The 16,380-nt window shown below is 37.5% G+C and overlaps 1 protein-coding gene across 1 annotated transcript in view; it reads right to left on the reverse strand.

Moving 5' to 3' along the window:
• LOC113025470 (netrin receptor UNC5D-like) overlaps positions 1-16,380 on the reverse strand; it is a 183,134-nt gene that overhangs the window by 35,248 nt on the left and 131,506 nt on the right. Inside the window, exons 3-7 of the mRNA XM_026173238.2 lie at positions 15,232-15,375; positions 14,917-15,020; positions 3,454-3,634; positions 1,906-2,073; positions 56-220 (exon numbers count right to left, since the gene is read on the reverse strand). Coding sequence (XP_026029023.1) covers positions 56-220; positions 1,906-2,073; positions 3,454-3,634; positions 14,917-15,020; positions 15,232-15,375 — 762 coding nt within the window. The remainder of the gene's footprint in view (positions 1-55; positions 221-1,905; positions 2,074-3,453; positions 3,635-14,916; positions 15,021-15,231; positions 15,376-16,380) is intronic.

The raw sequence follows: 16,380 nt of genomic DNA on the forward strand, positions 1-16,380 counted from the left end.
CACTATATCTTTTTCTCCTTTTTAACCAGTGAAGTGTGGAGCTGATGTTACCCACTCTGTGTACAGAGGCCGCCTGTGCAGTTTTCTGTAGCCACTGCCACCCCGTCACACAGTCGCCCCCCATGCTTGGGCTCCGGAGCCGTACACTCTCTGCTGCGCTGCCTCTCGCAGTCCGAACTACACGCTGACCACTCACTCCACTCTCCCCAGCCGCCATCCACTGCAGGGGCAAACACAAAGATAGAGCCATTGAATGTGAATACATGCACATGTTACTGTATAAAGAAATGCAATGAAACACAACAGGAACTAAAAAATGCATGCTACTCATACTCCAGGTTTAAGTGTATTTTTTTAATAGCGCTGTGGAACTTTACAGCAAAACACTTTCAAGGTAACAGTTGCGCAACTAAAAATAATGTCCCACTTAAAGTGTCAAAAACATGTACAAAGCTGGTGTTTCTGATCTGGAGCATAAAGAGACTCCATCAATTCGCCTTTCCCCCTCCATATGGTCTAAAAGATCCCCTCTTCCTGCTAATCTGAAAGCAAAGGCATCCTGTTTATGCTCAAACCCAGATGCAGAGAAAGAATCCGTCAGAAGGAGACATTTGGCAAAGAGGAGATAATGTTTGGAGGAGTGCACTGTACTCGACTGATAATTTTTTTTTAAACTTAAACCTGATGAGCGTTTTTCTTTATACTCCACTGTGGTTGAAATCATAAATTTGGGCTTGTCTATAAAAGAAAAAAAACACACGGGTAGAGGCACAATTTTGATAACTCCTACTTCCTCTTACAACCTGAGATTCTACTCTTAGCTTCTCTCTCATGTTATCTTCACCCCTCTCCATTTGTGCATCTTTCTCCTCTTGCCAGACATTTCCCCTTCATTAGTTGTTTCACAGGTGCACTGCATTTGATTTCAGATAGCAACCCACTGTCACCAGTGCATTGCAGATGCTTTCACAGTAAAATCTCTGAGGTTGAAAGAAGACTAGTGCTAACTATAAAACCTACCCAAAGCTTTTAAGACAAGTGTCATGGCATATGTTATATCTAATTTCTGTAGAAAGATTGAAGGATAGCAGCAACAATTTGTGGTTAAATAGTGGGTCTTGTGCTGCACAAAAATTATTCAACTGTGTAGCTCCTGCAAAAACACAAATAATAGTATTTAGACTGAGCTTTCTGGACCAATTAAACAATGTTTATGGTTCATCACTGAGTTTTTGGTTATAATTTTTATTTATTTATTACAAAACACAAAGTTTCAGTTTTCTCCAAACAGAGACTGAAAAAGTAAGCCAACTATTTTTTACATTTAGACCAAATAATGAAAAAGAAGTGAAATAAAGACAGTATTACTAAACTATTTATGCTATTATATGCAATCTTGTGTATTTGTGCTAATGATATTTACATATTACTTAGGTATATTATATTCACAAGGATGTTATACAAATAGTACGTAAATATAAATACATTTTGTACAATGACAGATGAAGAGTTTTGTTAGCTTCTTGTTTTGCTAGCTGTCAGTCCAGCAATTATTCCAGTTTCTATTCTTTGTGCAACGTAAAGTAAAGCTAACCATCTACAGAAATCTAGATTTTGTTGCAAAGACACAGGTGCTGTATTGTATTGATCTTATGCAAATATTCTCATGAATGCAAATAAGTGCATTTTCACAATAAGAAGTGATTTCTGCAGAAAAAACTACTTGAACAATACAGAATTTCAACTGTCATAAATCTAAAATTTGCACATCTTATCTGGCAACTGTAAATCTTTTATTTAACCCATAGCTGTAAGATGCAAGGGAAGCTTCAAAAGGTCAAAATTAGTAACACTAAAACATGCTCTTTATCACTAAGAGTGAAAAGAACATGCTATTGCTCTTACCTGGACACACTGTGTTGCAAGTACTCTTCTGTACTGACATGCCCTCACAGAAGGCTCCACCATTGAGAGGCGCCGGATTTGTGCAAGTGCGAGAGCGTTTTTGCACACCTCGACCGCAGCGCACGTTACAGGGAGACCAGTCCGTCCAGGATGACCAGCCGCCATTCACTGCACGTGTCAGAAGAGGAGGGTATGAAGAACCACTAAAGGAATTCTGGCCTGCATCACAGTCAGAGGATTCACTCAAAGACGGTAATGAACATCAGAAAAAAAAGATCAATAGTGTCTTCCCTTCTGTCAATGTACACTTATTCCTCGGATATGTCTCCTAAAGTAATGTAGGATGATTGACTAATGAGCTCATTTGCTGTCATAGGAAAGGAAGAAATACTACTGTTCCATTATTGTACATCTGTTGGAGGCTATCGGGAATAGTAAGCTTGTCAGGGACTTCATTAGCATTATGGAAATTAATGATTGATGGACCGGAGCAATGGGATGTCAGAAAGAATGAGATGTATTCCTGCAGCAGTTAAATGCCTTCTTTAAAAGAATAAAAATAACAGGATGAAAGGTCAGCAAAATGAACAATGAGACACTTCATTTAAGGCTGCCCTTCAGTCTAAAAGGAGTTTTTACTAGTATGACACTATTTCACTCTCTACAGCCCTGATATTTAGTGCAATTCACAACAAAAGTCACCTCAAGGCACTTTATATTGTAAAGTAAGGACCCTACAACACTACCAAGAAACAACAACAATCACATGACCTCCTATGAGCAAGCACTTGGTGACAGTAGGGAAGAAAAACTCCCTTTTAACAGGAAGAAACCTAATTAAACTATACTTAGACTTTTTTGAGCAGTTTTGAAGGAATAGGGTATAAAAGGCACATTGATGGTTCAGAAGGATAAATTACTGTGACCTTAACTCAACAAGGTTTATTGGGGAGAAATAAATAAGAGGTAAATATTAGCAGTTAAGTGTTAAGTTGCTGTGGCATAACTGCGGGACAGCTGTGAATCTATTTTTTTCTCTCTAATTTTTAAAATCTTGTCTCTGAAGAAAGTCATTTCTAGTTAAGGTTAAAAGAATGAGCTCTGACTATTTGTCAGCTTGGCTACAGCGCTGAAAAGAAGTGTGTGGTTGTTCCCATTTTTCTCAATCAGTGACAAACAGTGAGGTGTCCTAGCTTTAAGGAGGACTTACAAAATGAAGTAACAAACCATTTTTCCAGCCCAAAAGAATGCAGCACTATTTCCTTTCTGACTTGCATGTTATCTGCTTTAAGGCAGATTTTACTATCTAACGAGCCACAATTTCCAGGGTCTTATGCACTGAGGATCTAACACTACTAACAAGATAATCAACCTCGGTGGGAGTAAAGCTTAGTTAGCCGCTAACTGAATACCATACTAGTGAAAACTGATATTCTGATGTAGGCAAGACTATTCTTCAACACTACTGTAATAAGTTACCAGGCAAATCTACTCTCATGATTTTTTGTCAGAGATAAAATTGCAAAATTAAAAGAACTGTAATCTTACCATAGACTATAACAGTAGCAGTGGCACTGCGTCGCTTGGCCACAATGTTGCTGGCAACACAGGTGTAGTTTCCAGAGTCAGACAGCCGGGCCTCTGAGATGATGAGGTTGTGGTCACCTTTTTTCTCCATGATATTACCATCATCAAAGCTCAGGTTTTCCTCATTTTTCAGCCAATCCACCTGAAAACAAAAGTATGTCAATTTCATTCAGGCAGACAAACATCTGACAACCGGACAGGTGTGAGTGATAAAAAAGCAAATACACTTAACAACATCTGGTGGAATGTTTCAAAACATATCAGAGTAATTTAAAAAAGGTCAGTAGTTTGATAGAGTATCACAAAAGGCTTTCAGAGATAAAGTGAACTTCACCCAAAGTTACATGAGAAAAGTTCAACAATTTGAACTGAATATAACGGCAAAGGCTCTCTTTCATCATCTATGGTACACAAAGCGTTAAAGAGACTGTACTCAGTGCAGGAGAGGCAGGGTAAAAACTAGTAATGGCCGTATTCTTGAGGGCATCAGGTGGAAGTGCATTAAAATTATTTTATTTCTAAGTGCTGTCAGTCAACGGTCTTGTTGCTCACCAATGAAAATTAGTCTTTAGAAATCATGGACACTTTGTCCCGTGGGCAAAAGAGAGATCGTCGGGTTTGTTAACGACTGTACTATAAAAAGCCAGTATTTGTGATATGCACAAATGGCATATGGCATTAGTAAGAGAGCCTTTGAAGGCACCATCAATAGTAAATGATGTGATACATGAAGCGTTTTTCTATCTACCTGTTTAATTAAACATTACAAGAACATTTTTAAGAGTCCCTAATATTTGAGGGAGAAAATTTAAGACAACAATTCATTACCTTTAAAAGTTATATTATTCCCATTTAGTACCGGTAATTTAATTAAAACTGAATATATTTCCCCACACTCACATGCCTGGTAACTGGTTCAAAATCCAGTTAGTTATGTGCAGGTCACTGTAGTATAACAGTAGAAAAATTTTGCTACAATTGTTCCTTTGAGGATTGCGTACAGTTCAGTATTTGCTAACAAATGCTTCACAGTCGTGCTGATTGAAGCGTGCATTTTGCATTTCATCATGTAAAGAAGTCTCTGTTCTCTCTTCTTGGCAAAAAAGGAGAGGACAAAAATTGAAACACGTCCCTCACTACATTTATGAAGATATGTAAGGGGACACATTTTGATTGCAAGATTAGGGGGTTGGGAAGCACAACACATCTGACAACAGCTCAGAGTAAAGTGATGTAGTAGGTAGGTCACATCCTCCAGCGTTACCAATTCAGTGGCCATGTAGTGAGCGAAACCAATAAGGAATTACAAAATAAAAGACGCTCAGTTGATGCTCCTCTCCTCGCATGACTGGCCCTGTAAATTGCTATTAATGTGCCAGTAGCTTGAGCTTTTCATTCAGAGAGACGAGCTAGGGCACTTGGATTGCGTTTTGATTTATGGCAGTGTATTTGAGGATTAAAAACTCCGCCCCACTGGGAGAGCCATGTGTTTGTGCATGGGGTTGTACTCCAGTGTGTGAGTAGCATGTGTGTTTGTGGATAGTGTCCATTTGCCAAGGGAATGTAACTACAGCCAACAAACTCAAAGATTGCTTTGCTCTGTCAAAGCACTCTAGATGAAAAAAAAAAAGAGCTAGGAAATCAATAAATCTGGAGTCATGTTGTCACAAGCGTTTTTTGCTCCTTTTGATGGCCCAAGAAGTCTTTCATCATGTAGCTTTTTTTCATGAATTGGCTCCGCTGCTTTCAAGACATACAGTACCAAGTGCTCATACTAGTGTGCAACATTGCGCCTTCATCAGTTCTTTCTTTATAATTCACTCTTTCACAGCCAGTGTCTAATCAACCCCAGTGTTTGTCATGGCTGGTCAGTCTTGTCAGTTATGAAAGCAGTCAGTTTTGACCTTCTACAAAATGGAGCAAATATAATTGAATAATTTCATACAAAATGAGCCCATTTTACAAGCTTATTCATGTAATCACAGTATTTTCTTGTAGTCTGCTTTATGCAAGGATTGACAGCAAATAGTGACCCTTACTTCTCAAACAGTAATAAATGAGTTGAAGTGATTGATTGGTGAGCTTTGTTGTTTTTGCTGGGGTTAAAAAACAAAGCCACCGTGGAGTTGCAAAAACGGCAGTTCTTCAAATGGTCACTTGACACTGGCTTGCACCCATCTTTCAATTAGTCTGCAAGCCTACAGTAAATGAAAGACAGGTACTTAGATAGCTGCTAAGCTTCACATCAGCTAATTCAAACTGAAATGGAAGACTCGACCATGTTTGTAGTGTTGATGCCTAACTAACTAAATGACTTGTTGCTTGTTAAACTGTAATGAGATCCCATCTCAAAGACCAATACTGTATGTCACCATGAGACATTAGGTTTATAAGATATGCACTTATCTCACCCCTTATTTCAGAAAATAGCTGAACTAAAAACGGTCTACATTATATTACTCACTTAATGTATATTATAGTCATATAGTGTGGAATATATGACTATATCGAAGCTTAACCTCCAGTGCTTTGTTCTCATATTCAGATGGGATGAATATTTAGAGCAAAGTGTTGAAACTGAGTTTGACAGGTACCAAGATGTAACTATTACACTGTGTAAATTAAATATATTTCAATATTAAGTGGATAATATGTCACCACAGGAAACACCGAGCAAAACAAATTGCATTGTTTAAAATAAGAACTCACATCTGCATCTTTTACATAACACAATGACAAACCTAATTTCTTCCACATGCAGGTAGAAATTTTTCATAAATTAGATATCAAAACGATGGAGGAAAGCATTTTTCCCATTTACACCACATTTAAGTAAAAAAAACAATACAAAGGTAAATCACTGCGGTGCTATAACTGGACTAAATGACAGGACTATATGACAACATGATACATTTAAAACAGAACCACATTCCTCTTGCGTTCAACTCAAATGTAAGATCCAAAATCTGAAATAAAAACGCAACTCAACATTAAAAGCTCCAAAATTTGCATTTTTTGGCACAGAAATGACACTGTATTATATGATACTATATGTTACCCTTCCCCACCTTTCCCTGTGTTTATTGTAGCTCTCTACCTATGCAGATGATAAATTATACATTACAGTTAAAACAAAAAATCTATGAAAGATATCCATGAAATGCCAGAAGATTTGCTGTTTAAGATCAGGGTAATTGAAATGATGCTATCTTTCCTAAGTAGAGTGAGCTATCAAACATTCATGACTTTTTATTTCTTCTACTCTAACCACTGGGAAATCGGGAATTATTGAAAATGTAGGTCCGATGGGATTAGCCCCTTGCCAGTAAAGAAGCACTTTGATGCCAGAGTCGTCCTGGAGAACATTTCAAATCGACTCTTGGGGCTTTTTACTCAGCAGCGTTTCATTTAACCTAATTTGTTCAACTTGACAATGAAAACTTAATTACTTATTAGGGTTTCCAGGACACACTGTAGGTATGTATTTGTAGATATAGATGGCTAGTTAGCTGGTTGAGGTGTTCTGTGACATAGACTGTAGGTAAAAGTCACTGTGACATTAACAGTTCATCTGCTATAAAGCTTTGAGGTTAGCATTTAGGCTTTCCCAAACTTGGTGTGTTGAAATTGGTCGTAAAAAAATCCTGTCCTAAGACAAATCCTAGCTAATCAGTCCTTTAGAGATCAATTTAAAACCAGGAAATGCAGAGGAACCAAATATTCAGTAGCTGAAAAAAGAAGCCAAAATGTATTCTCATAATGACATTGGCAAAGAAACTATTTATTTACTATTTATTACGCATTAGTCATGCAATGGTACCAGTACATGTTAAAAACAGAGTTGCATTTGATGCTTTTCTGTTCTAGCTTTACTTCTCTCACACACAAAGAAGGACAATTTTAAAACTGTTAAATTTACATCACCAGTTGAAACTGAGAAGGCACTGCTTGCCAACTAAGACAGCAAACGTCAGAGAAACTGGCACACATGCAAACCCATTGTGCCACTCCACAGTAACTAGAGATTAAACATTTCAGTTGTACACTCCAGAATGTGTTATACAAACAATAAGCACTGACTCCGGAAGACAGAAGTTGTCAAGTATGTGGAGATTCATTAGACGGCTCATTTTATGTTCACTGAACTAAGGCTGTTATTACATGAATTTTACATGTTCTAATCAACTCTTTTTAGGTGGTATTGATAGAAAGTAAGCCAAGTTTGAGTGGTAAAGTATGGATTGCTGGTGTATAGATCTCTCTCATCCTTTCTGCAATGCCGTTGAATTAGTTAGGTCGCTGTTTGTCTCAGAAAATGATTCCAAGTTTCGTACTGTTTTGCTGTAAGGCATGTGCTTTCCTTTTGAATCAGTGTGTTGTATTATATATGTTAGTTTCTTACACTTAAGATTTTTTAAAGTTATATGTGATTTAAAAAAGATGCACGTGTACACTTTTAGAAGTAGTGTGGGTGTTTGTGTTTGTGGATAGAATTTAACAGGCAACCAAAACAGAAAAGAAGCAGACTGAGAGATTAATGTAATGATTTTTTTTTTTCATGCTAACATTATCCTAATTTCTAAACTGTGATGGTGTTTGATTCTCATTCACATCGTGGTAAAGGCCATCTGAGATTTAAAAAAAGGATTTGTGAAAGTACATAATAAGAAGAGAAAGATGAAACTTAATTAAACCATTAAACAGCAGCTGTTGTACTATTCAATAAAACTGACCAATAATTATCTCTTTATCCTCTCTGTGATCAGACAAATCCTCTTTGGTGGTGACTTTTCATTTTTTGGGACCTTTATCTCAGGAAATTCTTACAGTGAAGTAAATTAAAATAATCTCTTTGTTCTCTGGTTGGTTTTTCCTCTTGTGATTTTGCTTTGATTAATCTGTGTCATTCTGACCCTCCCTCACTTCCAGAGAAGAGTATAATCCTGGAGTGCGAGACACTCTCTGTTGGTCCTAGAGTCAAAAACTATGGAGAGATGCACATGCTGATGAGATGGCAGGGATGATCAAATGAGCCTGATAAGCCAGCGCCCGGGGACGACAGGAAACATATTTGCTTAATTGGCAAATGTGTCCCACTTCGATAGCAGCAACTAGTGTTGCACTACAGAACACCTGACCTAGCAGCGCTGGCAGTCTATTGGCATGGTGTCAAGGCCACCGTACTGACCTCTACATGTCACTCATACGTACCAGTATATTTTGCTCTTTTTCACTCTTGGTTGAGAAAGCAAATAAAATAAAGCCAGGAAAGCAGCATCACATCATCAGCAGAGTGTCTATGAAGCATGCAGCAGGGCTTCATTTTCTGATAAATTCAAGCTGTGTAAAGCTGTTGAGGTGAGAGAGCCGGCAAGTCTGGAGAGCCGTGTTTATTTGCAGAAAGGTATCATCTTAAACTTAACAGAGAAGTCATTTCAATTCCCCTCAGCATCTGGCCTAAACACTTGATTATTCTGAAAGCAGATGTAATGACCTACATTTACAATCATTTAAATGGGAAGTGAAAGCGACATGAAGACAATTACAAAGCATTGCAGTAAGTTTTGTACCATCTGATTCAATTAAGATTGCGCTTCATTAACCGCCCCCTCCCCTCCTTCCCTTCACTCATGCCTGCACCCTCTCAGCCTCCCCTCAGTCATGTTTGGCCTTTTCTCAGTGCAACAACAGCTTTCATGAAATCACATTAAACAAATTAATCCACCAAATCTGACGCACGCCGGTTCTGGAGGCAGGAGTGGCTAAACTTTCAGGGCGTTCTTGGATTATCTCTTCACCATCTCTGGAAACGTTATGCTTATCACTTAATAATTATATTTCAAGCAATCTAAATGTCTCGGGGTGAGTGGCTTGATGATTGGAATGCTTGGGAATACTTGGGTGGGTAATAATTGAAAGCATTTATTCCTTTAGTTAGCTGCTAACCTTTTAATCTCTCCAGCATGATTTCTGCTGTTCATTCTCTGCATGTCAAACATGTACGATACAGGCCCTGATTACATAATTACTCACTTGCCCTTTTTTTCTGAAATTGGAAACTCTTTCATAAATCTATAAATCGGAACACTGGGTATAGCAATGTTGAAAATTTTTGTATATTTTCTTGACATTTTAAGAGTTTAAAGATTTCACAGAGAAGATTTTGGAAATCTTTGTTGTCTCTCTACTTTTAACAGGTAGAAAAAGTGTTGTCTATGAGTGATACGAACAATCCCTTTGTAAAACACTGAGTTGAACCTTCAGGGATTGACAACATTGTGAAAAAAGTAGAAATGCAGAAAAATGGTACAATTGAGAATCTAACTTACATGGGAACAAAGCTGGTTGGGATTTGCGTGACACTTTTTATAGATTTGCTGTATTTTAAATGACAACATGTTTTAGATCTAGCTGACTTCTGTAAAGCTGAACAAATGGCTAAGTTATAAAAGCAGTTCAGTCTATGTGTTTTTCCAGTATCTAAAGTTTATAATGTGAACAGTGCACAAATTAAGTAAGTTAATGCTTTGCTGAACAAGTGGTTATTTTGCCATGTGGTCAGGTTGTTTAAAGATGTTAGTCTTTAATTTTTGTTCCCCTGCAAAGCTCTTCAGTTGTGTTCGCAGTGTGTTCCCAGCAGCAACGGCATCATATATTTACTCATCAATAAATGTAAACAACCTTCAGGCATCACATATATATTAGATTATATGTATTAGATGTTTACTTTAATATGTGGCATCCTTAATTTTATTAAAATCCCAGATCCCAGTGGTGCCACTGTACTTTAAAACTGCCACAGTATTCATGCTTAACTCATGAATATTACACTGAAAGTGACTATTTAGCTTTGTATTTCCAATTTTAGGCAATGTTATCATGAAATGAAACAGAAAAAGGGAGGTTTATATTTTAAAGACATGGTTAAGTTCATAGTTTTAAACAGAGATGAAAAGGACAAGTATATCTGAGACGTCACAATATTTTTAGACCTGTTATATAGTATAACCTTACTAGAGAATTTTAATGTGATATTGAAGGTTTTAGGTTGATATCAGCTTGTAAAGTGAAAGAATCCAGTTTTTATTCCTTTAGGATAATGTCTATGACCCAGCATTTGGAGTTTATGTTTGTATTTTTGATTTCTTATATTGTATTTGGAGATATGTTAAGTTCTTCTGTTGCTATTATTAGTTGTCATGTCTACATCTCTCCTTGTTTCCTGTTTTATTTTGAAAGTCTTGTTTGCTATGTTCAGTGTGCTTAGTTTTGCTCTTGTCCTGTATGTCATTATGTTGATTTGTGTCAGCTGTTTCCCCACGTGTTTCCACTTCCTCTGATCACCTCCAATGTGTGTTTATTCTGTGTGTTTTCTTTCAGTCTTTGTCATCTGTTCCATGTATTCCATGATTCTGCTCAGGTCGTGTTTATGTTTCTTGTTCTTGTTTTTCCCCATCACAGTTGCTCACATGTTCCTTGGTAGAACAGTGTTCATGTCTGTTTTCATAGTTACCACAGTTTAGTTTTCCCAGTTTAGGTTTCAGTTTAGTGTCGCTCCTGTTCACTTTTGCTTGATTTTTGTATTCATGTTTACCAGCCATAATAAACGGCTCGCTTTTTGTTTAACCTTAGTCCTGTCTCCTTCCATGTCTGCTATTGGGTCCTCCAGCTCACTCTATGACTGTGACCCAAACAACCTCACAAAGACTGAAAGAAAACACCCAGACTAAATACACACTGGAGGTGATCAGAGGAAGTGGAAACACATGGGGAAACAGCTGACACAAATCAACATAACGATGTCAAAGAGGAAGAGCAAAACTAAACGCATTGAACATAGCAACACAAGACTTTCAAAATAAAGCAGGAAACAAGGCCAGACGTAGAAATTGTAACACAGCTAAACAACAGAAAGGACAATAAAAGACTCAAAATGAAAAAAACTCCAAATGCGTCTGACAGATAATTTCTTAAATCCAAATATTGCACTGAAAAATACCAGCTGTCTTGTAAGCAGGTTACCATACTGCTATCAAAAACAAAATAAACTATTGCATTGTTACTTAAGTGTTGACTTTTCTCTGAGATTACCCCACATTTAGCATGTTATCACTGAGCTGTAAAGCGCTATTAATAGTTTAACTAAATAACTACTAATTCAAAACAAGATTGTTTTTATTGAGAAAAAGTGACATTTAATTACAAAAATATTATGTAAGGACACAGTTGAGTATAATATGTACTGGTAACTGTTCTGTCTCTAAAAAGCAGAGCCAGTTAAAACTCTTGTCACCAATAAACTGAAGCAGACTTAAGCTGTTTTACTATGATCCATTCTCTGTGGTCTGACTTGCATTGTGCACAGATTATTGCCTCTGTCACTGCTGGGACAGATAATATGGCGTTCTCTGGTTTTCATTAACATCCTACACAGCAGCCCAGTAAACTCCCGGGTGGCTTAGTTACAGCAAGATGCAGATAAAGTCCCCTCTCCCTCACTGATGGCATTGCCTCTGAGATCATGAACAGAGCAGTGACATAAAGGGATTTCAAGCTTTACAGTCAGATGTAAAGCATTAATGTATTAAAACAGCCTAGAAAGTTGGAGCGTATTAAATCCGCATTTCGTCAACTGTGCATTTAATATCAGCTCCAAAAAATTAACTGTTCACATTTCTTCAACATCACAAGTATTAATTTCCAGCTGAATGTGGGAGTATGGACGTTCAGATAAATGTCATGGCCAAAATAAATATCCCTCAGAATACAAACAGGGTTTAACAGATCATGCTGCATGACCTCAATTCCTTAAAACTCAAACTTTAGCTGAGCTTGAGCTTCTCTCCTTCACAGTGCTGGATACAAAAAAGGCTCTCAGCAATGTCTAAAGTCATAAAAAGAAAAAAAAAATTACTGCCACATCTCCAACTCTGGATGTCAGTAGTTTTTTTTCTTCCCTCAGTGCAAGTCATACTAGAGGGAGCTGGATTTGTCACTGCATTATTTACTATAACCATTCTCTTTGTTAGCCGGAGTCACATTAATGAATGCATGAGGAGTTTGATGACCACAATGCATCGGGGAGACTCGTGGTACACCGATGCTCCATTTGTGTGAGCTGAATCATTCATCACACACACACACACACACACACACACACACACACACACACACGGGCACACACACACAATTTGAACTGGAGTCCATTTTCACCTTTAAGGAATTCTAAAGCATCGATTTGGATTCTGAAAAAACAAATGGCTTTAGAACAGTTTGTTAATATGACAGATCACAACATGACAGACATAACAATGAAGCACACCAAAGAAAATGTTTGAGCAATACAAATTCTCAAATATCCGTAAACAATATTCAGTACGGCAGATAGTGCTTAACCCCTGTTCTTTTCATTTCATTTCACTGAACTTTATTAATTCATACATGTGGTCAGTTGCTTTGATAAAACTGACGAAATAAAAATAATACAAATAAAAAGTCTGTTGATTAAAAAATAAATACAAAATATATTAATAAATAATAACTTTGAAAGATTTAAAATATAATAATTGAAAATACCCCCGTTACATCATCGTATACTATGTTGCTGCTTTGGCATTCCAGAAATCACTGATATAACATCAGTGACGACATTTTGCTTTACTATAAACCAAAACACTGCCTCAAGCCTACAGACATCAGAAAACATGGTGTCATCTTTACTTATTACTTTTTTGGACTTAGGACACTTGTAAAAAATGATTTTTCTAATCCCAGTGAGACCCTATCCTTATTAAATAGTACTGTAGCTGATGGTTGGACCCTACTGGTATTTATTAACCCCTATCAGCAGTGTTTCTCACTTCCATTGATATTCATTTTAATTGGGTCCCTCAAAGTGGAAAAAGAATACATTGGAGAGGGGCTCACTTTGCCTTTCCACATTTAATTGACACCCCATGGTCTGTGGTAACTGCAGATGTTATGGACATTGATGTGAACTTTTACCAGTTCTTCTAAGCAATTAATTAATGACTCATTACTATGAGTGGAAATATAAAAGGTGATTTGGTTGTAATGTTAATGTTATATATTTTACAGAGCTACCAGAAGCAATGAATAAGCTCTACAATTAAATATGACTTAATGAGAACATATATAACTATGAAATAAACAAATACTATCTGATATAAAACTTAATGTTATCCTGCTATGTAGCATATTTTCTCAAGTTAAATCCTGTAAAGAGGAATGAGTGAATAATTTAGTGAATAATTAATATTAAGTGGATCTGTTTCTGAAAGGTGCTGCTCCCTGTAATGGAGACAGATAACTCCTAAGTTTAACAAGACTAACAATGAGTGAGAAGGACAAACAGATTAAGAACAGCTCTGTTCAAACAGCCAAGTCTGGATATTTTGACAGGAATTGTATTTGCTCTATTTTCTGTTTTGTTTTTTGTTTTTTTTGCTGGGATGAGGAATTTTGTGTCCAAAATCACACATGATGAAATATTTTCTTTTCTTTTTAGTATGTACAAAATCTCAGTGCTATTTACACTACACTATACTAAAACTGAGAATTAGACAGCTGTGGCTCAGAAAAGACAAAAACTAAACAAATAGTTATATATACTATATAATCCTGGGAATATACATACCAGTGACCCTGCCAGTATAGATGCATACTGTAAATAAAATGTCAACTCTTAACTGTTCTGTTGTTTCATATAAAAGAGCTGGAAGACATGCAAACGGAAGTTATGATTAAAAAACAAGTCAGTGTGTTTGCAAACATTACTGACCTCCACAAAGCTTTATCCATTAGCATCAGAAAACGTATCGGTCGGTTTATGCAAAGGCACGTCAATCAGTTTGGGAGTAATGGTAGGGTTCGAGTCCTGTGCTTAGAAATTTGCTGTCATCTTGTTTACATAGATCACAGACTGCCCCTTTAAGTAAATGCAAAGCTTCAGATGCTTGGTTACGCAGGCTTTGATATCTATCGACACATCACCCTACTGAGTTTCCACACGAAGGCGCGCAGCATCACAGCACAGAAGCACCACTCAGCAGGACTGTCCACAAGAGCCTCATTTTATATTCATAGTAAAAATTAAAATAGCAGTGACGGGTACTCTCTATCAGACATGCTCATACAGAAATACTCACCCTCAGAAAACAGACAAAGATAGCAAAAGTGAAAGGAATACATTAATTGTGTCAGCTCATCAAGTATTAGTCTTGTTTACACTGAAATGAAGAGAAAAAATTACAGATGTGTCCTGGATTTGCTGTGGCTGGAGAGAAACAAAACAACATGTCACGTAAACAGAGCTATACTGTGAGTAAAGCAGATGGATGACGGCTTCTCTCCAAGCAACACAGGAGAAAACGTTACTTGTTTGAAGTGCAAGAAAGCCCTCACCTCAGCCACAGGCACTCCCTCTGGGGGACGACAGTGCAACACAATCATGCCATTCAGAGGCACCTCGGTGCCTTGGGGGTCCTGCTCAAAGTTCTTCCGCAGGTCTAGGCAAGAGAATAAACAGCCCTGCTTTATAGAAGAATAGCACGAAGGAGCAAACAAACATATATGCACAATTGTTTCATGTGTGACCTTCTCTGTTTATGTATGTACAATGAATGCTTTCTATATAATCCCCTCACTGGTTTAAAGTCAAATAACCTTCGCAGACACAGTAAGGTCAGGCTGGTATCAAAGTGACATGGTTTCGCTTACAGGCAATCCGGACTGTTGCCTTGCGGCTCTTGGAAGTTCCCAGGTGACTCCAGGCGACACACAAACACCAGTAGTCCTCTGGGCCATGAAAGTCCTCCACCTGCTGACGCGACACGTTGATCATCACTTCACGGATCTTCAACCCTGCAGGCGAAACGCATGATTGTTTAGATTAGCTTTCATTATATTGCAGGAATGATCAATCAAAGAGATGAAGATTTGCAGGGACAAGATGATGAGTGAAATTTGAATCTGATAAGATTATCAGCAGTAAACAGATCTGCCATTTGCCAGGAGGAGATGGAGGACAGTCTGCTTGTCAAATCAAATCAATTTCAGGGATTTTTGTTTAGACAACAATTTAAAATGTTGTCCGGATGAAAGTGTAGCCGGATGTTATGCTTTCATCTGGCTAAGTCACAGAGCAGACCATTTCATTATTGACACAAATATATATATGCCACCAGCAGCACTTTAACAAAGCCTTGTTCAAGTTTTAGCCCGGCAAACAGATGGGCAGCAGTGCAAAGTTCTTGTTGTGGTAGATATATTTGGTTTTGAGCCTTCATATCCTCTCTCACACAGCCTGCAAACCATAATCCATTTATAATGAAGTGACACTAAATGCTTTCCAGCGGAAGCATTAACTGAGAGAGGGGGAACACATGAGCTTCTTATTGTTGTGAAGAACAGCATGATAATGTTTTTTTTTTCTTTAAAAACATTTAAAGGTCCATTTCTGGTCATTCTTTATGGATGTGTATTGTCTGTGATGCACCCATAATGAGATAAGTTTCTGAGACTACAGATGAGAATATAAAAGTGCTGTATATCAAGTATGCCAGACCATGCACGCAAGATGACAAGCTTGGACCATTAATGCATAATAGGGTAGCTTCATCGGGTATCAAGGAAATTGTAGCTTTCACCCAACACGTGTGATGTCTGTCTAGCCTTGCAGAAAGCTCAATTTCAGCCATCCAGGTTGAACAGACTTATTAATATGTGTACGCAGAGTAACGGGGAGCTAATGTTCAGTTTCTAGTGACCAAAGTTGTCATTCCCAGCAGCATGCAATTAAACCTGAACACTGTGGAATAAGATAATAACAAAGACCCACCCCTGGAAAGAAACTAGTATTAGAGCCTG

This window comes from Astatotilapia calliptera, chromosome 7 (assembly GCF_964374335.1).
Source record: "Astatotilapia calliptera chromosome 7, fAstCal68.1, whole genome shotgun sequence".
NCBI classification, from domain to species: Eukaryota; Metazoa; Chordata; class Actinopteri; order Cichliformes; family Cichlidae; genus Astatotilapia; species Astatotilapia calliptera.